Genomic DNA, 26,235 nt, shown 5'->3' with positions numbered 1-26,235 from the left:
GGGTGGCACTGCGCTCCCTTCCTTTACCACAGCGCTGTCCTCTAGGCAGATACTGGTTTGAGGCAGCGGACCCTGTCCTGAGGACCATGTGTTACCCATTCTGTATTGGTTATGTGGGGAACGTGGGTAGGGTTGTCAGCAAAAGGAGCAGCGAGAACTTTCACCTCGCTGTTGAAAGGGCCTGTGAGTTATCCGGTTTAAAGATTTCGAAGTTCTTTTTCACAGTTTCTAGCGCCTTAACTACAGCCTTGCCAACAAGTTAGCTTCCTCCACCAGTTTGGTTCAAGCCAGAAACACAAGCGCCTCTCATCAACAGAGTTCTTTAACCATGCGTGCCTCTTTAAAAGGGTACCTTGGGACAGAGTCCTCCCTGCTGTCTCTGCGGCATCTGGGGTGTTCTTAAGGATATTATGATCTACCTGCCTCCCCTATGACACAACCGTGAGCAAACGTGACCGTACTGGTTCTGGGACCTCCTGTAGGCCCTCCTGGAGCAGGTTCCACTGCACAACGCAATAGCTGGCCAACAGAGTGGTGTTGTTGGCAATACTGGAGGAGTAGGCTGCCGCAGTAGTGACACGCTTACCCAGCGCATACAGTTTTTTGCAGTCCTTGTCCGACGGTGCCTCACCTGTGCACAAGGGTATCCCCGCTCTTTTTCTAGTTTTAGTAACAATGAGGGAATCTAGAGTGGTATGGCCCCAAATGTAGAGAGGGTCTGTAGGGGAGGGGCGAAAAAGTTTCTCCACCCTTGGGTTCACAGCCCTGGTTTGTGATGGTGTCAGTAAAGAAGGGGCGATAAGCCTTTTAATGGAGTTTAGTAAAGGTATATAGCCTGACTAGCAGGAAGCTTTTCCTTCAGAATATCCTCCACAAGTTAGAATCTTGCACTGCTTCTTGCGTGGCAATTTGGAAATGTTCCGCTGTTTTTTTCAGAATGGCATTAAATGCCATCTGGTCATCTATAGGAGATGTTGGTCTAAGAGGTAGAGATGCGGGAGGACCCATACATATTATGTTTGGGTCTGGGGTATGGGTAGGTCACAGCCATGGTGGGTTATCCACTGGTCAGTGTGGTCCTCAAAAGGATTATCTTCCTGCAAAAAGGGGTCCTCTGGAACCTCTTCCTGATCCGTCAAATCAAACACCTCCTCATGAAGAGGACAGGGAGTCCTCTGAAATGTTGACACAGAGGGGTAAAGGTCTTCCTCACTAGGCATAGTAAACCCTTCTGAAACCTTTCTGAAAAGTCGATGAATTTTGCAAGCCTATTCATACACCCCTCAAACCTATCTCTGGTCCATAAGGAGGAGCAAGAGGGAGAAAGGGCTCCTCTTGGGGATCTACCTGCTTAGACCATAGGGATGTATCTGAGAGGGTCTTAGATAGTGGCTGGATGCATTCAGAATAGTCTTTCTGCCTTTCTCTGCACGTGGACGTGTGTTTCGACCTGTCTTTGGGCTTATTGGCCGCTGAAACAATCTTTGCGAGACTCTAGCAGATGTTCGGCGTCTCTCGGAGGGGTTTTAGCTGTTCTAGTGGCTTCGCCGAAGTTTGACGTTGCCAGAACTTTTTGCGTTGGTGCGCTCTTAGGAGGCGTCTCGACAGCCTTCTGTATTTTGGTGACGCCCTTGTCAATGGAATGCCCAGACGCATGCCGCTTATGCGGTTGCGGGGAGGGCTGCAGACCCTGTGGGTCGGCAGGTTCCGTCGAAGAAATCGGCATACCCGCTGGTGTCTTGGACCAACCTGACAAGTCCGTCGAGGCAGCACGGGGAGGTGGGGTTGTGTGTTTAGCCTTGTGTAAAGTGGGTGCGTCCCTGTTACCGGGATGTACATTCCCCGTACGGTACAGAGCGCGGTCACTCCGATGATAGGTTGATGGCCTCCGTATCGGAGCCATGGCCGTCGCTCAACTCCTCATCACTCTCGGCGCCTGTGGCGGCAGGGGAGCTACCCTCTACCTGCATCATGGTGTAGGCTGCCCACCGTTTAACTCAACACTCTTTAATCGCCTTAGGACGCAAAAGCCTTGTGGCGATTGCGAGGGAGACACGTATTGCACCTCGGGGCGTGTCCTTCCGAGGGTACTTGCCTTTACAAGAAGGGCAACATTTTAAAAAGGTGTCCTGTCCATAGCTCAGGTTTATGGTGACGGCAAAACCAGAGAGGGGAGAGAAATACATTCTTGTAAAAAAAAAAAAAAAAAGAAAAGAGACCCCCAGAACCCAGTCTCCCTACTGTATAGGCTGGCCAGAAGGCCCAGCCACGCGGTCGACAGAGTCAACCAGAGCACCAGCCGTCGAAGTCTGGGGTCGTCTTCCATGGTTTTCGGCGGTGGCAGGAAATCAGTCGCCGTTGAAGGGGATGAATATAGTTTTAATTTTCAGTTTGTAAGTGCTCTGCGTAAGGCGACCAGCTAGCTAGGTGGAAAAAAACAAATCTGAGGGACCTCAAAGCGTGAAGGATTTTGGGTACACTACATGCCACGTTAGGGATAGTGTTAGAGGCATGCCCATTTCGACATCCCCTTTCGATCCTCGAAAGACCAGATGCAATACTATGTGATTACCACTAGATGTCGGACTATATGCAAAGCATGTGATTCTACGCAGATTAACAAGCATCAGAAGTGTTATATTGCATTTGGTCTGTCTTTTGGTCTTGCGAGTAATGAATAAAGTAAAAAAAAAAACACAAACTGTTGCAAGCACATTTTTAAATATGGAGTTGGGCACTGCTACAAAAGGGATGTGGGTGTCACCAAAACAATATAGGTATAATTACAGAAAGAATATCGCTACATCACAAAACGTGCATTTCAAGTTAGCATGCATACACTGTATTCACCATGACTAATTTCATGTGATATTCATACTTTTCATAATAAGAGTCCGTTTTTGCACACAATTAGCTGTGCAGAATGGGATGCAGGTATGGCCACCAATTGATAACGATGCTATCATCGAAGTCACTGTTCTTCCAAACAGAGGCAGTGTCTACAGAAGTCAGAATTAAGGTCTAGGAAAACTCGAGATCCATTCAATGTAAAATGCAATTCCCCTACAAAAGTCAATGCTCCAATAGGGATGCAAAGATGAACTGCAATGGGCCAGTTTAATGCTTCGCAGTCTGCCGATTGACTGCAAAGTATTTGAGGTGTGCATGTTTTGCATCGCCAAGAGAGCAAGCCATACCAAACAAAAAGGGACCATCCACAGCAGTTGTACCAAAATAAAGAATAAGATCACAGGCACTGTTAGGTAAGATTTTTATAAATGTGAATAATCTTCCAGACCTGTGTCAACCCCAGAACTTTTAGCTTGGACTTGTCGATTTATTTTCCTTGTCCCTGGGTGAATGCATTTCCCCCTCAACCCTCGTCACCTAGTCTTTTACTCTTTATGGGTGACCTTTTTATGTCTCTCCATAGTGTATGGATGAAATTAGTTTCCTTTAATGTTTTTTAACGTTTGGACTTGGGCTGGGTTGCCCCTTTGGGCTTCCCAGTTAATTTCTCTTTCGTGTACTTGTGTGAACTACTGTTCCCAAGTAGTAAAGAGGGATTTCCATCCCCTTTACATTTTGTATAAGTGAGCCAGCACACCCCACCTTATGTGGAGTGCTGGGGAGATACAAGGTATCCCCTTTCTTACTTACCTGGTAACATTGTTAGAAATTGCAAGTTTCCTTGAATGTCTGGTGGCAGTGTAACTACTTGTATGATGTTGGAGGAGTCCAAAACTCTGCAGCCTTTGGTCTTCCACCTTGCCTGACGGGAACCAGTTCCTGCTGGGGAAATGGCGGTCCTGATTGGACAGCCAGACCACCCCTTTCTGTAAACTGCGGGGAGAGATTGCAGAGGTTGTGCTCTAGATCCCGATAAATACTCTGATCCAGAAAGCTGATTACAAGTCAACCACTGAAACCAAATACAAAGAGGAAGACAAAGGAATGATGGCTATAACTGAATCAAATGACAGGAGAACCTGCTGAGTGACCGGAGCCTGAAGTAACCCTTCCTTCAAAGCAACCTGAAGGTCCCGAATGCGACGACTCCTACTAGTCTCGAGTAGACCTACATTTTGAGCCATCCCATGACGTGCTGCAACCTTGATGGGCTGCAATATCCGAATACCCTGGGATCTTGAGCCTGCGTGCGGTGCATTGTCTTCCAAAGTAGATTTTTTCTGAAACTTGGTGGACTCCTGCTGGATCTCCAGAGACACGATTTGAATCCCTGAAGTCCACTCACCAGAGAGCAGGACCGAGAGAGTGACGAGAATCTGACTGGTGATATTCGTCTATCTGGCTGCTGTAAAAAGGCACCAAAATCCACAAAGCCGCAAGAACCTGTGCTGAATACTTTGCTGAAAGCCTCCTCTGATGACTGCTGCTTCAAATTCCCATCCTGTGCTGCTGCATCCTGGAGGCATCCACTCCAAAGCGCTTCTATTCTGATAAGGTACTGTGCTGGCTTGAGTAAAACTTACCTTAAGTCTTGTGTTGATCCTGTTAAGCTGAGTGGGCGATTCAAGTGTTTGCCCATACCATTCCCCCCAGGCCCAACCTTTAAACGCATCTAGGGAGCCTTCTACACAGTCCCTGAACACTATGAATCCTAATTCAGTGTAAAGAGTTCTTGCTTACCTTAGTCTGTGTTCCACTGATCTGAAAAGCGACGATTACACCAAAAGGTCTTACTCACCTAGTAAAACGGTGATATCCTGAATGTGGTTAAAGGTTTCTACTGTTCCTTGAATGAAGTGTTCCAGTATTCAGAAAAGTATACTTGCAGGTTAGTTTACTAAGTGATTCCTGCACACTTGGTAGTGTCTACTACCCTTGTATTACTGAAAGTAATCCGAAAGTAACTTATGGTTTAACTCCCCAGGAATAGGTGCGTCCTATACTAAATATGTATGACAAGGTCTTACTTCCCTAGAATTGCTGTTAGTTTTTTCTGAAGGTCTATGCTTTAGTCTGCATACTTTAAAGCATTGTGTTGTGTTTTATAATGTGTTTATATGATCTTTGATAGTACTTCTTTCACCACAGATTTATCTGGGCCTACTTGTATTTAAATAAACCATTTATTTTTACAATACATAGTGTGTTCCTTTGGAACATAGGTATGATATGCATTGTATATGCTTGGATTCACGTGCTGAGCATATAGTCTGACATCTAGTGGTAATTGCGAAGTATTGCATCTTCTGCTTTGCTAACGTGACCTTCACTTTGTAATTTATTGTGGATATATCTTGTAAAGCACAGTGCAATTGGTACTGTTTATGATTTGACCTTCACTTTGTAATTCATTTGTGTATATCTGTAAGTATATTGTTTTTCTGTACTGTTTATGTGTTCTGCTTACTTTGTAACCTGTAACCTTTAAGAAATGCGCCAGGATGCCTCCGGGCCAGGCGCGCTATATAAATAAAATAAATACAAATACAACGATCGGAGGGGGCGTTGACATGGGCATGGCTGTAACACTATTCGTGATCTGTAGTGTACCCAAAATCACTCATGCGTCAAGGTTCCTCATCTTGTTTTTTTCCGCCAAATAGTTGATCGCCTCTACAGCCTCTCTCCCTCCCAAGATAAACTTGGCTGCCCTGTCTACACTATCATGAACTCAGGTGGTACAGCCTTATACTAAGAGTGTAGTCTTGTACGGTCTCAGTTAAATGGTTTTAGTAAGCCCTTGGTTGCACTTCAGAAAATCTATCCTAACGGGCACAAAAGATGTTCAGCCCCAACTTAATTCAACTGTGATAGCACAGCGTTTCTGATCCTGCAAAGAATTGGGAACAGATATGGGACCAAGCAGAGCAGAATCAGACAACTATACGACACCAAAGATCTCTCCACAGGTGACATGTTAAGAACATAACAAGAACTGAAAGGTGCTACTTACGGTTGTCTTTGTATACCAGCAAGACGCAAGCTGCAATTTTCAAGAACTCGGCCGCAACAACTGCAGTGGACGACAGGTAACGAGGTCCCTCCTCTTTTAGTGTTCGCGAGTATCGCATTGTTAAAACCAGAGACGTCGTCTGGAAGACCAGGATCCCCAGCGAGATGTACTTCAAGCTGATCAACATGGCTGAATGCTGATAGTCCTGAAAGAGTTAAGTGAGAAAATAACACGCCTTCAAAACTGAATGGTCCTTTCAGTGAGTTTCTTTTAGTCTTAACAGTACAGTTTAATATTCACGTTAGATTTTTGTAGGCTCATTACTTTTCATGCTGGTAATTGTGGCCTTCGACTCAGGATGGAAAAGAATAAAGCTACAATCATACCTTTTTGCTAAGCATGTTACTATAACTAATGTCAGGCTAGATTATGCAATAGGTGCATGAGTCATTTCATAGCTATAAAACCGGGTGTTAGTTTAGCCCAGAGTTAAACTCCGGGTAGAGACAAAGAGAAACTATTTTTCAAGCCTACCATTTACCTGACATGACTCACAGGACCCAAACACACAGACTGCCTTCTTTCCGCCCTTCCCCCCATGGTGCCTGTTGGAATTCCCCCACCGGCTGCAGCCTATTCTTAGCTACTGTGTGCATCCCTCACAGCAATCAGCTGCATGTAGATCCAGTTTGGTGAATTTGAGTGGCAACTCCAAGCTCAAAGCCAACAGCTTAGGGCATGTGGGAGCAACCCCTCCTCCCTGACCAAAAGCTGCAGCTCACATTTGGTGTATGCAGGGGCATCTCTAAGTAATCCGCTGCAGGTTATGTTTAGTGCACGTGTAGCTTTGGTGCAGTGGATGTGGGGAAACTGATAACAATCTGCTGCAGCCCATGTCTATTGCAGGTTTGGGACACACAGTGCACAACCTGTGGGCATGCACTATAATGGTTCACTGCATAGATGGTCCGTACATGCGGTAATGTTTTTAGAATTGAGACTACAACAATGATTCCAACAAAGAGCACGATATTAAAAAAAATCTTTTGAATAGAGAGAAGGTATCATTCAGGGGCAGGGAGGCCACTTCACTGGGACATTGGAGACAGTGGACAGACAATCCTACAGCAAAGGCACACAAGGCGAACATACCACCACTGCAGGGCAGGATATAGGGCTAATTCAATTGGTAGACCCTATAAATGCCGAACAGGTTTTCGAAGACTGCTAAATAGCTTGATAATCCATTTATTGCGACATGTCATGTGGTAAAAATCAGACGTTTTTCTTGGCCTGTGTTGATCTTTCTTAGTACCTTCAACTATGTTCACCGCCTTAGACTTTGGAACAAATTGCACAACTAGGGTATCCCAGGGGGACTCCAGAACTTATTGGTAGAACGCCACACTGACATCTATTCACGTCAAAGTTAATAAAGCGGGTGCTGCTGTAGAGCCTTGTTGGGCTCTGACAGGGGTGTGTTCTGGCACCCTATCTTTTTAATTTGTATTTGTCTGACTTGTTCGAGGAGCTAGCAAGCAGTCGACAATTCACTCCCAAAATAGGTCATTTAACAAGAACAGCCTTGTTATTCGCAGACAAGAGTTTTATACAATAGAACCGAATAGGGCTGCAAAGAACTCTTAAAGTTTGAATCAGCATTTAACCAAGAATAATTTGCATTTCATTTTCAAAGGCTAAGCAGAATTACTTGTGGTTTATAGAAGGTTGCCAAATTAATTTAACGTCAAAAGTTAATCTATCTAGGGTACCCCATCCGTAGAAAATCTAGGAAGGGGGACATTTGTGCCAGTTTAAAAGATAAATTAGTACCTCTTTATGCACAAATGCGGAAAATCTTAGATACTGTAAATTCACCTTAATTACGTTAATAGGATTTTATGTCAGTAAGGAAGTTACTTCAATTCTGTATAGTCTTGAGCTATTGCCAGTTAATTGGAAACGTTTAAACAGTATGGAAATAATGCTCTGGAAAAATGTACTGGGCCTTGCCATCTCTCTGACCTTTGTTTTAAAACGGCATGTGTTTGGCATACTATCTTTTGGTATTGCTATGAATAATAGGGTATGCCATCTTTGTGGTGAGGTTGGGTCCCTTGAATCTCTTCAACATCTCTTGATAGACTGTGGTGATCCTCTCGATCTACATCTTTTGGTAAAATGTATACTGCGGACCTAGCCTGTGAGAATGTTTGGGCTAGATTGATGAGTGGTAACCTGACAACGTTGACTAGTGTACTCATTCATTGTCCAATAGCAATTCATGATCTTTTGGGAGAAAATGCATGTAATATGCAGTGTTTCATTGCTGCTTCTTTATGTATTAGGTAGCGGCCGTGTAGTTAAGGTTAAATTGCTTAACTCATAGGAAGAGCACTTTCTGGGTGGCTTATAATTCGGAATGATTTTGCGAAGTTTGGAGTGGTTTTGTTCAGGGTGGGCAAAGTTAAAGGGGGAGGGAGTCCAAAAATGTATGACACTCCGCGGACGCAACAGAAAAAGTGTTTTGCTTGCGCCTAACTGCCCAAACTATAGGATGGCTTTTCACCAAATTTGCACCAGGAGCGGTGACTTGGGTGTCGAAGGCGTGCTTTTGTTAATTTAGTGTACATTCTTCGAGTAGTTTTAAAAAGGAATGGCCAAAAAGTAGGTAAACAAATTTGTATTAGTGTATTTGGTAGAACATGGTCAACCTTTTACACTGCATAATACAAAACACATTTAACAAACTATTCACTTTACAAAACACTTTAAAATAACCAGACATTCAATTTGTTACTTCATCAAAAGCTAGTAAAATAGAAGGCATTAAATTCATCACAGTCCAAAATATAATTAATTCCATTAAAATGTTCATCTTGATCAGAGCCCTTTGCCAAACGTGATAAGCAGCCGAGTCTATCACCAAAGATTCTGCTGCCAATACCATAGCCCAAACTTGGTCTGACACTAGCCTAAACTTCCTGTAACCTCTCTCATATTCCTCTTCCAGTGCGCCACAAATGGTAAGAATGTGCCTTTGCATCTCAACATGATTCCCACACAGTCTACACATCCGGGATTCCCTTGGTATTCCCTAAGGGAACTGCACAGGTTTCTGCCTAACACTGATTTTGGTTTCTCTGTGTGACACTATGTTGGCAAGCAAGCATGCTGATATTATTGTTGATTGTGCAGGGAAAATTGCACAGCATGTTACATGAGTTTCAGTGCCTTTTGTGATGGAGGCACTTGCCCAGTTTATACGTTTGTTTTCGATCTTTTGAAAACGTTTATACTGCATTATGCAGTCACCGATGTGGGAGCATCATTTTCTATTTGGTCCGTGAATGCAGACAGTGCGGTACATTGCAAAGAAGTGTATTTCTGCCTTTCTTTGACATGTGCCAATGACATACTTGCCCTATGATATGACGTTTCACAGCACAAATACTTTTCGTCAGCTCTAACGTTCATTTTAGTATGCCAGCCATCCCGATTTTTTGCACACCACCTCTACATTGGTTTGGTGCCCTTCTTGAAAGTATTCATACTTATTTGTAGTTAGTGTTGCACTGCGACTCTCTTGAAAACGCTCTGCAACACGTAAACAAACCTATTTGTACAGCGACCCCCTTTCTAACCAATTCCACTACAGTGTTTCCCACACGTCTAGCCGTGCATGTGTGCATTGGCAATTCCGTTGTTGATCTGTGAAAGGTGCTTTCTTAATTTACCTTTTGTTCCTTTCCCAGTTCATTTATCATGCTGATCTCACACACGCTACAGAAGGAATGAAAGCAAAGGTCAGGTACAGAAGGGGCAGCACCTGCCTGGATACTATAGAGGACGTGCCAGGACTGGAGACAGAATTATTGCGTGGCTCTGACGTACATCGGCGCCAGTCATTGTAATGCTCCCGTAAGGACCATTCCCACGCACTTCGAAGTACCTTCCCTAAGTACAGTGGCGCGTTCCATTACATGCACAATACAATGCCCTTTGCGGGTAAGGTTCTGAATTGCGGCACATGGTTTGCTAAGGTTGTTTTAGAGCTCAGCTGCCCTACAGGAGTACCCCTCTTGTTGCCTGTAGGAGTGGTGGGCAATGCTGTACATGAAAGTAGGAAACGTAATTGTTGTAAGGGCGGTAGCCTGCTCACTGGTCCCCTGTGCTTTCATTTCAGTTGTCGTCACATTCAGTATAACCACTTTATGCTACACCATTAGCATTAGGGGCAGCATTCACGGATATGCATACATTGGGGAATACAAGAATGTTTACACCAACTGGAAACACAGCTTGATTACGTGCAGCAGGAAGCAATTTATTGTGTGCGACCCATGCAGCTAACGCGCATTTCTAACCACCACTAAGGTTCTGCAGTTTATTATTTGACTTTACATGCACTAGTATGTGCATGAGGAAGGTGCACAAGCTTTTCCATTTTGCAGACTTAGTACAAACTGTCCCACCTGCAGTTACATGTTTTCTTCAACTGCACGACTGGCAGGCGACCGCTTGATACTTTGTCACACTGCTGAGCGCACACACAATGTATCTGTTTAACGGGTCATGGAAAGGCAAGCAGCAGATAAATCGAAGTAATACAACATTTATCACGCCCTCGTGACATTGCAAGTTGCTGTTCCTCGTTTACCAGTGGCCATTATACAGTTAGGAGTACTTTAGCCACGCATTGGTAGGTTTACAGAACCTCCAGGAAGTCGGCAGCAGTGCTTTAAATGCAGTAGCCTACTGCATGAATCCGTAGGGCTAGCTACAGGGGCAGTGTTACCAGCATACAGTGGATGACCTATGCATGGGTCTAGGTGTGGAACGGAAACATGTGCCCTTCCCCAACTAGTACATTCGAATGAGTGATGTCATGAATGAGATTTGTGATGCCATCTTTGGTGTAATGGGTGTTAGTCCTTGCAGTGCAGACTGGTGGCACAAGTTATGGTTGCTTAGTTTACCATAACTGTCGAATTTCGCCCCGGTAATGTTTTCGAATTGCATAGGTCTTTGCTAGTGCAACTTAACCATAACGCCCCTTTAACAGATATATATATATATATATACATATATATATACACAAGACGTTAACCTTCTTTTATGTTCTCAAAGTACTTTCCTCATGGTTTGCCCTCAACTCATGGTGCACATATATGGGGCAATAAGCAGGCCTCAAACACACAATCTGTATACATGATAAATCAACTTTAATGTTACTGACATTTTCTAGTGATATTTATTTCATCCTTACTTTAGTTTCCCTGTGTGTGCCTCCGATGTGTATGCATTGCGGATCTGCATATGTATTATTTGTACCAACAGAAATTACTCCCGATGGGATTTCTGAACTTGATCTATAAAGAGACCCAGGATACTGGGCCCATACTTGGGTAATATATGTCAGAGACTATAAAAGACAGGCATAATACCTACCAGCTGGAAAGCACCAATTAGTATTCCCATATTCAAAAAAGGTGCAAGAAATGACCTAGCTAATTACAGATTACTATCCATGACCAATGCGTGTTCAAAAATCTTTGCTGATTCGAAGATGTGCGTGTGGAGTGCTCCGTTTACAAAAATGCTGAATTTGACTGCTGTAAGGATGAATTTCCACTGCTGTCCATGGCAGTGGGTGCGGCAACCCGAGCAGAGAAGCGTGACTAGTACCGGTCGCCTGGATATGCAGGGATTTACACACCTCAGAATTGAGGAGGGGGTTGCAACGAGGCAGATTAGTAAAGGGTCTTGGGAGCGGTAACCACCTGACGCGGAGGCCATGGATAGTCTGGCACTGCAGTGTTGCGAGGCGTGCCACTGGGCCCCGAAGATTTGGAAGTAAGTGCCGGCATTTCGATTTGCTTTTCCTTTAATGGTGTCAGGAAGGCCCTGTGTCACCCACCCGGAAGACAGAGGTGCCCGTGTGGACTGGTGATAGGCTAAACAGAGGTGGATTTTGCAGCGGACTGTTCTGGGGGTTTAAGAGACCTGAGAAGTGTTGCAGCACCCGGGAAGCAGGGACAAGTTTAGTAAACAACATTGTCCCTTGTTAGATTCGGATAAAGGGCTGCAGCAGCGCTACCCGGTGCATGGGGGGGGGGGAGGGGAGGAGTTGTGAGGCCATGGCCCTTCCTTTAATGGGGAACTGATCTCTCTGTATGCTTTGAAAAGGCATTATACAACACTGGAACTGTTCCCCTACCCGGATGGTAAAATCGGCACTCCGGTGTTGACACTTAAATGAATGGACATGCTCAAAGAATGATGACCTTTCCTGCGCATTGTTTGGGTAGCCACTTGGCATATAGATGGTGAGGTATATAAATAGAAGCAGTCGCTAGGTGCTTCATATTTAGAAGCCGGATGTAAGATATAAGGATTCAGGCATATGCCAGGTGGCAGAAGGAGGCAGACCCCGGATGTGCATCCTCACCCCCTTCAAAACAGCTAAACCATTTGGAAAGGTTTCTGGCCAGGCGCTCGGAGGAAACCATACTTACAGACCAGAGCGTGATCCAGCCAACCCTGTCCTCTTCCAAAGACTTAGAAATGGCAGCATCCAAGGAAGATTTCACCAAAAGCCTTCAGGATACGTTTTCTGTCTCATTCCAAGCACAGTTCACCACTAAAATAAAACACGCCTTGGCCGACTTTAGGTGTTCATGGAGACTTGGATTGAAGAGCTCGTCTCGGGAGGCCTAATTCTAAAGCTTCAAAGCCAGACACTTGAGAGTAAAACATTTGAAAATTGCCAAAAATAAGAAGAGAATTCTGGACTTAGCAGGAAAGCAGCACAATATCTTGCAATCGGTCCGTTCAGGTAACGGATAGGGGTGTTATGTCACCCCACACTTAGCCTTAGGAAGGTTGGTGGCTTACAGTCCGTGGTCTTTACCCTGGGTAACAATAAGTTCTGTGACTCACACCAGGGGACTTTTTTGGGGGGGGAGGTGGGCGGGATGGGGCTATGTTGGGGGGTTGGCAATTGAGGGGTTGGGGGATGGAAGGCGGGGTTCCTGATGTGCTGGGGAAGTTTTGTAGTGTACATGTGGAATAGGGTATATGCCCGACGCCTCTATGTTGATGTGTTGATCGTGATTTCAATTCAAGTGTTTATCATTGAATGTTAAAGGGCTCAATACCCCCCGTCACGCATAGAAAGCTCGAAGGTTTGTTGAGGCGCCACCAACCGGATTTGGTGGAGCTCCAAGTTACACACATTTGGAAGGCTGACAGGGTTAAGTTACGCCTATCCCATTATCCGGTTATTCTACAGGCGAATGCAGAGGGAAAGATTGCTGGTGTACTTATAGCTATGACAGCAGTTAAGTATTGCATACCAAGGCCCATAAGGAGGGAAGATATTTATTTACGGTGATACAGATGCGTTCTACTACGCCAACATTGGTTACCGTGTGTATTCCAAACACAAGGCAGGATGGTTTTTTTAAATGTGTTTTAAGGCAGTTGTAATAGCTTAGGGAGGGGGAGATAATACTATTAAGATTTTAATCTGGCATTGGACCCTGCCCATGGTCGTAGTATAAAGACCTGTTTCGCCTAGGCTCCACAGTCTGCTCTGCTACAACAATTTATACAATTGTCCCTTGTGGAGGTATGGCTGGTTCTTAGAAGGTTTGAAAAAGGTTACACCTTTTATTCTCATGTGCATCGCTCATTCTCACCAATAGATTATGTTTGTATATCTATTCCGTTGTTGGATAATATTCATCAAATTATGACCCATGCTATAGCTCTATCGGATCATGCGCCATTAACGTTGGACCCAACGGTCATTCAGTAAAGTCAGAGACTCTGGGTGGGGAGATTACTGTTGGAACTAATACAGGATCAAGTTGTCATGGAGAAATTGGCATTGCAAATTAAGGAGTTTGAGTTAAACCATATTGGGGAAACGGCGATAAATGTCACGTTATGCCGTTTAGGCAACCTTGAGGGGTGTGTAGATTGCAGAAGAGACAAGTAGACGCAAGCAGAAAATGGCACTTGAATTAGAAATGGAGGAAGATCTTAGGAAGGTAATGTAAGATATGGAAACAAATACCGGCCCAAATATACAAAAAGCATATAGGGCGTCAGCTGGCAGGCTTCATCTATGAACAACAGAAAAGAACCACAAACTTCCTCCTACTCCTGAATTTGGGCTAATTATCAACAATCAGAACCATGTGCACACCCTGAAGTCATAACACATATCAACTTCTTATACATCAAACCATACTTTTTTGAGAACTGAACATTACTTTTTATTATTTTTATATCTTGAGTCTGTTTTTTTCTTTTAGTATTAAAACACATAGCACATAAAATACATAAGAAACATATGCCATGAATGATTTTCTCACATTAGACATCTTTTCATGTAGACAACATTTGGTCTGGGTTTTAAAAAAAAAAAAAAACTGTCACATAGAATACATCAAAAAATGTGATGAAGGACAAAGAAAAGTAGAGCAAGTAGAGCAGTCTTTTGTTGATTATAAGGTGCTTGCTACCCATCACCTCAACGGGTATTAGCAATGGATGAGATTGCAAAAAATGGTGTGAACGCGGTGCGTTTCGGCTCAAACGGTAGAGGTAGACCGCATCCAGCCTTGGTCTCCTCTTTAGTCAAGCCGGGCCTTCATCAGGATAGAATATAAGTGATTAATTGGGAAGGTAAATCATCCAAACCCAGTGGTGCTTCTACTTTCTAAAACATAAAAACAAATAAAAAGGGTTTTATGGTTTGATCAAAAACTCTCATATAGTAGAGCATGTGTGGGTGATTACTAGGTTGTCGTCCACTCACCTTCTAGGGATGGACAGAGCAGGGAGAGGATGATTAATTTTTAGAGTCATTCACAAAGTTCTAGGACAGTCGGCCCTATAGGACAAAAAACACAGGGAAAACCTGCTAGTACCTTGGGCAGGGCGAATACAAATATTCAAAATAACACTGTTCACAATATTCAATAGCAAAATCATACCTTGTCTATGACGAAATGAGTGTATTTAATTACAGACAGGCAGAATTGTCAGGGGAGCATCGAGTGCCTTTGTTTGCACCGAGGGTCGCCCAAATATCTATGTACCCCAATCCTGTAAGGGGCAGGTACACACCTAGTTGCAATTTAATGCTGTCAATGTCCCAAACAATTTGCACTCACGCCCCAAGTCTATATTAAATATCACAGGATTTTGTATTCCTGTGCTGTGCATACAATATGGGTACATTGCTTAGCTATTCACACACGGTATTGCGGTTGTTGAACACAGTCTGTGCTTGTGGTAAAAAAAAAAAAGCTTGCCTGTCTATTCTCCAGATCGTGCGAGGCAGTTGACACAAAAAACAGCTGTTGGACACAGTCCGTGCTAGTGATGAAAAAAGTGAAAAGCTGTAGTGAAAAAGGAGGATCACCTATCTTGTCGCAAAAAACGTGCAGTGCTGGCATTGATCACCCAGCACATATCGCAGACACAGTTGTGTTACTCTCGTGCTCTGAAGAACAGATATGCGAGTGCGGAGCCATAGTGAATGTTTAACCCGACTTCCTGGTCGCTGTGGTCAGCTGATCGCGTCACGTGGAGTGTTAGATGCCGGTGTCGAAACACAGAGCCGAAAACATTGTTATATTATGTTTTTTATTATTTTTTAATGGCTGTGACAACTTAACAATGAGTGACACGTATTCATTGAATATTATTAGGGGCTCGAAGCGTTAAAAGGGAGCACTTGTGGGGGGCCGTGTTTTATTGATAAACTCAGAAAGGGCACTTGCAAATGCGCGTCAGCTGCTCTGGGAAAAGGGAAAAAGGGTAATGTACTGCTTACCTAGGGGCACTTTCAACACGCAGCCAATCAAAAAAGGAGGCAGAGAGTGTAAATACTGCCTTCAATGGGCGCAACCTTATACACAGCAAAAGATAACCATCTCTTTCCGTTGTGGCTTTCCAGTGTGGACAAACACCTTCATTACTCAGTGCAATAATTAATACAACCACAAGGAACGGACTGGGCATAGTGCAAAAATACAATGTCACACTATTTAGGGCAAAGTATTACACAGTACACACCTTTCTTTCATGATTTACCGTCCTTACATCATTGACGATTTCTCTTGTGTTATCACTGTCACAAATATCATGAGTATATAACTGTCATAGCATGAGTTATCTTCACTTTTACTTCACTATATTTTTCCCCATTCTGAGACCTTTTTGTACGTTTTTCACATACACTTGGGGGGGGGGGGGGGGGGGGTGGGAGGGAGATCAAAACCGAAAGAACACAACTGTATTTCACATCAAATGTTTCCGGTGGTGTATTCAAACCAAAGACCACTGACACTTAGAAGGTCAGTTCTGCGATAATAAGCAGATCCCAGACGTATCCCTATGCAGCAACACATCTATCAGACATGATTACACAAACACCACTAATTGTATATCTCGCATACACTATGTGACAGTTGATGGGACAGGATTTAGAGTTTTTACAGGAATAAATTCCATTCAATGCATGTATTTAGGCCACTGTGTACACTATCCAGTTTCTGTATCCATCTTTGTTCCAGACATCTAAGGGTAACATCTCTATCGCCTTCCCGTTGTTTCATTGGTACTGTTTGGACAAACCATTTTATGTCCACCTCAGTGTCTCTTTTGGCCAGGAAATGTTCTACCAATTGTTTGTCCGCCCCTTTGTTTTTTTTTTACACATGATCGATGTTCGCATATGCGCTGGCGGAATAGTCTTTTAGTTTTGCCAATATATAATAGATTACAGGGGCAGCATATTCCATATATGGCCCATGCGGTTTTGCAATTGGTAAATTCTCTACACACCCATTTGATGTTTTTTAAATTAATCACTTTTAAAGTATTCTGTCAGGTCACACACCGAGCAATGGCCACACTTGAAATGTCCTACACAGGGGGAAGACCCCGCAAGTTAAGTTGATTATTTCTAATGTTCTTCTCTTCAAAAGTGTGAACTAGTATTTGTTTTAGATTGCGTGTCTTCTTGAAGGCAAATCTCGGTCTCTGTGGTTGAAAATCTGGAGTCATGATGAGGGGCCAATGTTTTAGAATGGTTTTCTTGATGGCGTTGCTTACAGGACTGTACATAGTTAAGCACGTAATCTTCTCCTCCTTAGTTTTAACGTGTTTAGTTAAACATACTTCACGAGGTGCATTTCTTGCCCTTTTCTTAGTGCTTTTAATGCATTTGCTGGATAACCTCGTTGTGTTAACCGCTCCTCAAGGTCAGTCACATGTTTCTCATATTGGTCATTCTTGCTACAATTCCTTCTGATGCGAAGGAATTGTCCATAAGGAGGATTTGTTTTTAAATTTGTACGGTGATAACTACCATAGTGCAACAAAGTGTTTTTATCAGTGGGTTTTCGATATAGAGTCGTTTATAATTTCCCATCCTGATCTTTCTGGATCATGAGATCCAAAAACGGTAGCTCTTTGGTACCTGATGTCATAGTAAATTTGAGGTACATGTCCTGCGTGTTCAGCCATATTTTTAAATTTTCCAGTTCCATAGAACTCCCTTTCCATGTGACAAAAACATCGTCTATATAGCCATGTCAGTTTCTGATAGGCTCTCTGTAGGGGTTTGTGTCATTATAGATGTATTTTGTTTCGAATTAGTCCATATATAAGTTTGCAATATCCGGTGCAAACATTGCGCCCATGCTTGTGCCGTGTAGCTGTTGGAATAAAGTATCTTCAAAGATGAAGAAATTCTCGGTGAGGGCTAGTCTAATGCATTCTAATATAAATGGAATCGTCACCCTAGTTGTAGGATTTGGTCTTTCATCTAAATATCCTTGGAGAACAGCAATAATCGCTGACTGTGGTATGCTGGTATATAACGCTTCTACGTCAAAGCTCACAAGGATATTGTCGCGTTCTATCTCTAAACCATCAAGGACTTTGACCATCTCAGTTGTATCGCGCACGTATGATGTCATTTTTATCAAAAAGGTCTCAAGAAAAAGTCAGCGTACTGCGACAAAGGTTCTAAGATTGATCCAATCACTGACACGATGGGTCTGCCTGGTGGAGTTGGGCGATTCTTATGGACCTTAGGCCGTATATAAAAAGCTGCAGTAGTGGGATGGGCTTTGTTGAAAAAATGACTCTCATTCTCGTCGATCCAGCCTTCTCTGGCTGCAAAAGTGGTCAAACTCCTAATCTCTGTCGTAGCCTTTTTGTTGGATCAAAACTCAAAGGTTTGTAATGTTCACAATTATTTACTAGTTTCAGAGCTTCATTCCGATATTCTTTGCCCGATAGCACAATCCCGCCTCCTTTGCCGACGGGTTTTATCAGGAAATTCTCATTGCTGTCTAGATGTTTGATAGCATTTATTTCTTCAGTTGAGAAGTTATCTCTGGTGTAGTTTTTGGTTTTGATATGTTTCTTAACCTCATAGAGTACCTTATTTTCAAAGACTTGTATCTCTGGACTGATCGTCGACAGAGGGGGGAGTGAAAGTAGATGGAGGTTTAAGGTTTGTCATGCTCTCTGTTTTGCCTTTGTTTCCACTTCCATCTTCGTGATTTAAAAAAACAAAAATATTTTGATCCGACGGATCTAAAAAAAGTCTTAATTCCATCTCTGTTTCAAAGTCGTCTGCAACCTTCGTGGGTACATAGCTTAGACCTTTCGTTAGTACTTGTTCTTCGGTCATTGTCAAAACATGTGTAGTCAAATAGAAAACTGGAGCTACCATGTCTCGTCGTGTTGGTCGCTCCATTGTCTGGTGTGTATTCCGCTGCTTCTCTTGGTCATCGTACTCGTCCCCGTCGCCCCCCTCGTCCTCGAAAAAAACCTTGAGGTGGTGCATTTTGTGGACCTTATGTTGAAGGGGTGGCGTTGCGGCCTTGTTCGGAATCACTTCCACTTGAGGTATTCGATGTATCAGAGAAAGTCAAAAAACATTTCTTTGGTCCACCATGTCTGTTGTGCGATCCTTGGGGCTGGTTTTTGTTCTGATCTTGATAGAAATCAGGGTTTAGATATGGATACGTACGCTCTTCTTTATATGTCTCTATATCTTTTTTCAGTTTCCATATCTTTTTAACCAAATTGAATTGATGGAATTTTTGAGTTTCTTCATTGACTTGTCAAGAAGTAGTTTCACATCTTTTGTGATCAAATCTTCTGCCAATTTCTTTTCCATAGATTTTAGTTCTTCACTTTGTTTTTCGTCTCTTCTTCTGCTGTTTCTATCGCAGGGATGATCCAGTCTCTGCTGCATCTATTTCCCACTCCACTGAAATTAGCCTTACATTTCGGGTTGTCAAACACTCTTGGGATGTTATGTACTTACCCCGCCTTCAGGTATTCCAACATTAATTCACCGTGAAGTTCGGTGCGGACCAGTTTCTTTTTCTATTGGATAATGGCCTCTGCATGACTTTTGCTTGATGGAGTGGCTTCCGCAGTCGGATAATTCTGCAGTATAGATGGAGTCTTAATTAGGCGTTGAAAATGTTCATCCGAATAAGAGATGATGTTTCTAGTATCTGGTTTATAGGCTTGGATCACACGTTTCCTTAAGAGGAGTCACAGAGAAAAATCAGTGTTGTATTTGTTTGCTACTGAGTCAATTCTGCAGTATAGATGGAGTCTTACTTAGGCGTTGAAAATGTTCATCCGAATAAGAGATGATGTTTCTAGTATCTGGTTTATAGGCTTGGGTCACACGTTTCCTTAAGAGGAGTCGCAGAGAAAAATCAGTGTTGTATTTGTTTGCTACTGAGTCAAGTACAGCCAAATAGTCGGCAGATACTCAAGTGTCAGGATCAGGCATCCACTTACGGGCGTCAAGGGCAGGACAGATTGTTAATAACTTGGACAGGTATACTTTCCAAACAGACAAAATATGTTGTATTTATTTCTTGTGATTTAGACACTACTATTCATGCATCTGAGTTCTATCCAACTATTCAGGTCTCATACAAAGACCAAACCTAACAACCGTGGGTTGCCAATTACGTCCATACAACAGGTTGTACCTTATATTTTTATTTTTCGAGGGGTTTGTGATATATTAGGGTACTGGTTCATTGAACAACAGAAAAGAACCACAAGCTTCCTTCTACTCTTGCATTTGGGCTAATTATCAATAATCAGAACCATGTGCACACCCTGAAGTCATACCACATATCAACTTCTTATACAACAAACCATACTTTTTTGAAAACAGATCATCATATTTTATTATTGACTCATCTTGAATCTCTGTTTTTTCTTTTAGTATTAAAACACATAGCACATAAAATGCATAAAAAAACATATGCAACAAACGATTTTCTCACATTAGACATCTTTTCATGTAGACAACATTTGGTCTGGGTTTAAACAAAAAACAGTACTGTCACATACAATACATCAAAAAATGTGAAAAAGGATAAAGAAAAGTAGATCAGTCTTTTGTTGATTATAAGGTGCTTGCTGCCTATCACCTCAACGGGTGTCTTATTAGCAATGGATGAGATTGCATAAAAATGTTGACGCGGTGCGTTTCGGCCCAAACGGTAGAAGTAGACCGCATCCAGCCTAGGTCTCCTCTTTAGTCAAGCCGGGCCTTCATCAGGACAGAATATAAGTGATTTATTGGGAAGGTACATCCTCCAAACCCAGTGGTGCTTCTACTTTCTAAAACATAAAAACAAATAAAAAGGGTCTTATGGTTAGATCAAAAACTCTCATATAGTAGAGCATGTGTGGGTGATTACTAGGTCGTAGTCCACTCACCTTCTAGGAGGCTTCATCTATGTCAGACTAAGAAGGCGGAAAGATCCTTACTTTTGCTTACACAAAAGTACTGTATCAAGGCTAATGAGACAGATGGTCTCCTAGCTAATAAACTACGTCAGAAAGCGGCTTCTCGTACTATACAAAAGTTTCTGCTCCCCTCAGGAGATCGGATTAATGAAACTCCCCATTTATTAACGCAATTCCGTGTATTGTATACAGCATATTACTGGTCGGAACTTCCCGATTCACATCTTCAGCGGGAATATCTCGACTCGTTACCCTTCCTTATCTCATGCTTCTGGATAGGGAGCACCTTGAACTTAATATTACTCAAGAGGAGGTGGTGCAACTTTTTTGTGATCTCCCTTTAAATAAATCACCTGGTCTGAATGGATTTCCAGCTAGCTTTTTCAAAACATATTGTGATAGATTAGCTCCTAAATTAACTTTGTTATATAATTCTTTCGCGACCTCAGGCAGAATCTCTCCTAACATGGAAGAGGCGAAAATGGTGGTGTTCTCCAAACCGAGTAAGGAACCGACAAACTGTGGCTCATATCAACCGATAGAACTGATGAATGTGCTAAAATATAAATCTTGGCAAATAGAAGAGTTACTTCCCTCGTTTATGCACCCAGACCAAACAGGTTTCATCAAGGGTCGGCAGACACACAATATTCGAAGGACGTGTCATATACTTGAGAAAATTGAGAAAAAAAGATGTCAGCGGTCCTCGTCTCCATCAATGGCGTAAAAGCCTTTGATTGGGTCGAATGGTCATTTCTTTTTCTTACCCTTACCCTTGTAAACATGGGCTTTGGCCCCAAAATTAGACAACATTTGGGTAAAATTTTAAAACAGCCAATAGCAAGACTATCAATAATGGTTACTTGTCCTTGCCCATTTGCTTATAGCGTGGGACCAAGCAAGGCTGCGCTTTATCTCTGCTACTGTATGCACTCCATTTGCAACCATTACTGGCCAGGGTTCAACAGATAGAGTAAATCAAGGGAATATAATTCAGGGGTGTCTCCCATAAAATGGCATACGCAGACGACATACTACTGTTGGCCTCAGATGCTCTGTTTACATTACAGGCAGCGACACATGAATGTGTACGGTTTGGAAAGGTAGCAAATCAAAAAAGAACTGAAACCAAAGCAGAAGATTTAAACCTATCCCTATCTTTAGCAGAGGAATCGGCGCCACAGTCATGCACGCAATTTGTGTGGGCGCAAGGGCAGATTAAATTGTGAGAAGTGATAACTTTTACGATTGATGGGTTGTATGAAGCTAGTTGCCCCCCCCTCCCTCTGCTAAAAGTCATTATGGCACAATTATTGGAGTGGAGTCCTCTCACTATTTCCTGGTTGGGCAGAATTACATTTGGTGAAAACTGTAATAAGCCCAAAATGTGTATATGTTTCAGGCTTCAGCCTCCCCCCCCCCCACACCGCCGCGAGTTCCCCTAGCATTTCTTCAGAAGCTTCATGGTGCAAATTCGAGGTTAGCTCTTAGTACACCAATGACTCCTACAGAGAAGGGCGGGTTGGGTGTCCCAAACTTTATGAAATATTACCAGGCAGCGCAAATCAGGGTCCTTATAAATTGGTGTATGGGGGATACAGGGAAAAGATTGATACAGATGAGAAGGGTGCTGGCATGCCATTGTCTTGGGGATGAACTTTGGGTGTTAAATCAGATAAACCACTGAATATGCATCCAAGTGTGATTTTGAGTTTGGTCGAAGAAGTCTGGGATACCGGCATCAAGAAACACTAAATGACAGACTTTTCCTTCTCCCCTTGCGTTTCAATACTTTCAGGTTAGACATTGAATCCTTTCCCCACCGATTCAAAAGGCGGCACAGAGATATTACACCCTTTTGAAAAATATTTAACATCTAACCCAGGGAATAAGGCTTTGATTTTAAATGTTTACAAATGAATGGTAGACAATGCCGCCAAGTATTCAATTAGATACACATACTGTTGGCATCATACTCTGGGGAAGCAATAGTCGGAGGAAGATGGGGTTTGTTATGGAAAGCAGTTTGCAGACTTACCAGATCGCTCCAATCAGAGAATTGTGGTACAAGATAGTGGTGCAATGGCATTATACACCGGTGCATCTAAAGAGAATGAAGCCCCCCATTTCAGACAGATGCTGGAGGGTGTGTGGGGGACTGGAAACATGTTTGGTGGAGCTGCCCTGTTCTAGCCCCATATTGTGAAGAGGTTAATAAATGTTTGGTGCTGATGTTTGGCTTGAAAGAACCCAGAACTTTGAGATATTGTTTAATGGACAATATTGTTTAATGGACAATATTGGATGAACACTTTCAGAGCCCCAAATATGTTTTAGAAGCGTATATTATGCTACAGCTGGCGACCTTGCTAGTGATTGCCCAAAAGTGAAAGTCGAAATATTCACAGCACATTGGAGACTAGATCTCTAAGGTCTGGAATTTCCTGGCGTTGGAAGGGATAACATAATCTATAAAAGGGCAGCATGCTAATTTCAGTTAAGATTGGAATATGGTGATGAACATTTTACATGAAGACCATAATGTTGGACCATAATGTTGTATATTGTCCCCAATAGCTATGCATATTGGCAATTGCGTGATGGGGCAATGTCGGATCAAATAGGGTGTATTGTCCACTTGAAGTGTTATATTGGTAATAAGCATATCAGGAAGGCGGCGCAGGTGGATGTTTTATTAAAGAAAATGCTAACAAAAATAAGATTTAAAAAATAAATTCTTTGCTAAACTCCTGTTGGTGGAAATGAACACATTGATAAAGGATAATAGACTGTTTTCGTACCAACAGGCAGGTTTTAGGCAAGGAACGAGTGCCACTTCTAATCTATGTGCATTGATGTAACTAATGCGTAAACGTTGGAAAAGGAAGGTGGATTGTACATTGCTTTGTAGACTATAAGGGGCATTTGACACCGTGAATAGGGATCTGTTATGGCTGAAAGTGCAATGATGGGACATCAATCCAATGATTCTCTATTTTATTACAGAATTGTATCTTAATACTAAGGTGCAAAAAAAGATTAAACCAGGAGGGGTACTTGAGTGACTTTATTAACACCAATTACAGGCTGAAACAGGGGTGCCCCCTGGTACCGACACTTTACAATCCATGAGTGTCTGGTATGGGTCAAGGATTGGATGGTTTGCATATTTTTCTGCCCAGAATATGCAAAGCTAAAATAGCTTGTCTTTGCTATGCAGATGACACCTTGTTACTGGACAAAACTCCCATAGGTTTGCAGAGGAATATGGATGCCCTAGTTGAGTGCTCAAAGAATAAGCTGCTAGTTAACTACTAGAAAACCAAAATTATGGAGATTAGAAGTCAAAATAAAAAAGAAGGGTGGTTATCATTGGAAATGGTCAGTGGGTACAGAGAAAAATCGAAGTTGTGCACTATTATGTCTATTTAGGCCTCCTTATCTTGGACAAGTTGTGCTCAATCCAAACTCAAAAATACATTGGGTTAAAGATATAGAGCAATACAAGGTTTTCAGACACGAGGGTGGATGAAGGTGGATACTCAATTGAAGGTTTCCTAAAAGTATATAAAACTTGCTTGTTCCCATGTATATGCTACAGTTTTGAAATGTTTACAAAATGGAGAAGTTGTCTGGTTAAAATAATTGAAGTCTAAGATTTGGAAGAATATTTTGGGTTTACCAAGGAGTGCCCAAGTGGATGCAATTAGTCGAGAGCTTGGACTTTATATCACTAAAGAAACAAATAAGAATAGCCATGGGTATTTTTTATATAAGAATTTTAGACAAATGTAATTATTCCGAGTTTATATATTGTCATTTTAAAAATATACTCATGCAAGACCCACCTGGTAAGGCTCTGCCAAAATTTGATTCAACATCTCTGAGACTAAAATCATTACAGAGAAGGAAAGGAAGTTGAAAGAATGTGCATACATATAGGATCAAAAATAGATTTTCGCTAGACTGAAAGAACTTGGAGCCCATCAGTTTTACAGTTCTGAGCTGTTGTCATGATTCACTGTTTCCGCCCTTTCTGGACTACATGGTCCATCAAGGACTGCAATATCGTGTCCAGTATACTACCAACATGGCTGGCGCCATTGAGAAGCTCACTGTCTAGTGTTCCAGCTGGACCTGCCACTTCCTAGAAAACAGACACGCTACCGCGGCTCTGTACGTCTCAACGCTACCTTTCCGAGTTACCGGCAAGTGTGTTTCTAGCTTTCCTCTACTCTCGTGCTACCCCTTTTTCAGCGGTTCCCCAATTCCTTCCTGGTATCCCTCAGTACTGCCCCTCGCGCTTACCGCTTGTGTAATTGTTCGAACCGCTTCCTTCTCGGGTCTTGGCCCTGTTCCATACAGTACTCGCATTCTGCCTTCAAGACGGTGCGAGTTTCCTGATTCCTTCTGGTTCCCAGACCCTTCGCGGATGTTAGAGCAATACTCACCTGATCCTCCCTGGAATTCTGAACGTCTGCATCTCTACGAGGCTGGTACCCAGTCTGCACACTGACGACAGCGGATAGTAGTCCGTACTTGTACAAGTCCCGAACAACCAGAAAGAAGGAAAGACCTCAGAGAAAGAAGACTCCAAAGGATAAACAGGTGAGACAAGAGGCAGAGTGTGACAGTTTGAGACGCCCAATCGAAACTAATATGGAGGCTGCTGTCCAGGACCTCATAAGGGGAATGTTAACAATCGAAGTTCAGAATCTCAAAGCTGAAAATGCAGCACTAAAACAACTTGTGCTATCCAGGGACTCAGCATCAGGAAAGTGTCATGGTTGGGGGCATAGTGGACAAGTACGATGGTACCTCCAAGGCACTGCGTTCCTTGATTCATGTCTGGTGCATTTCACTTTCAAACCCTACTATTTTTCTACACCCAGGGCTAAAGTGGGATTTATAATCTCCCATCTCTCTGAAAATGCTTTAGCCTGGGCAGCTCCCTTGGTGAATGCTGGTGAATGCTGGACAACTATGAAGGATTTGTGGACGCCTTCAAAACCATGTTTGACCGCCCTGAACAAGTTTACAGTGCTGAAGAGAAACTGTTGGGGTTCCAACAAGGAAACCAAGATTTTGTCTTACGTAACCCGCTTTAAGAATTGGCTAAGGAGGCAGATTGGACCCCAGAGGCATGTTTTACCTTGTTTCGTCGTGGGTTAAATGAGGAAATCATTTAAGAGAGAAAGGAAGAAAAAAGAAAAACACGGTCATTACACCGAAGGTTCCCTTGGATTATCCTAGCCCTAAAGAAACAGCCGCTCCTCACTCCCCAGATCCTGAACCTATGCAACTTGGCTCCTTGCGGGGACCTATCTCTCCACAGGAAAGGACTTGTCGGATCAACACTGGACTCTGCATGTATTGTGCCTCTGACAAACACCTCGTAAGAAACTGTCCAATAGCCCCACCTCAGCATTCGGGAAACGCCAGCTCCCGATCTTGAACAGAGCCCAGCTTCGGGAGTAAGGTAC

At 42.9% G+C, this 26,235-nt stretch overlaps 1 protein-coding gene across 2 annotated transcripts in view; it reads right to left on the bottom strand.

Annotated features, from left to right (window-relative positions):
• Positions 1-26,235, bottom strand: part of LOC138497547 (UDP-N-acetylglucosamine transporter) — a 338,062-nt gene that overhangs the window by 226,352 nt on the left and 85,475 nt on the right. For both annotated transcript variants that reach the window (XM_069621088.1, XM_069621089.1), the window contains exon 2: positions 5,924-6,128. In XM_069621088.1, coding sequence (XP_069477189.1) covers positions 5,924-6,110 — 187 coding nt within the window. In that variant the 5' untranslated portion in view covers positions 6,111-6,128. The remainder of the gene's footprint in view (positions 1-5,923; positions 6,129-26,235) is intronic.

Source organism: Ambystoma mexicanum, chromosome 5q (assembly GCF_040938575.1).
Source record: "Ambystoma mexicanum isolate Mex_15411 chromosome 5q, UKY_AmexF1_1, whole genome shotgun sequence".
Classification (NCBI taxonomy): domain Eukaryota; kingdom Metazoa; phylum Chordata; class Amphibia; order Caudata; family Ambystomatidae; genus Ambystoma; species Ambystoma mexicanum.
Note: the sequence above shows the minus strand (reverse complement) of the source record. Positions and strands in the feature narration are given on the sequence as shown.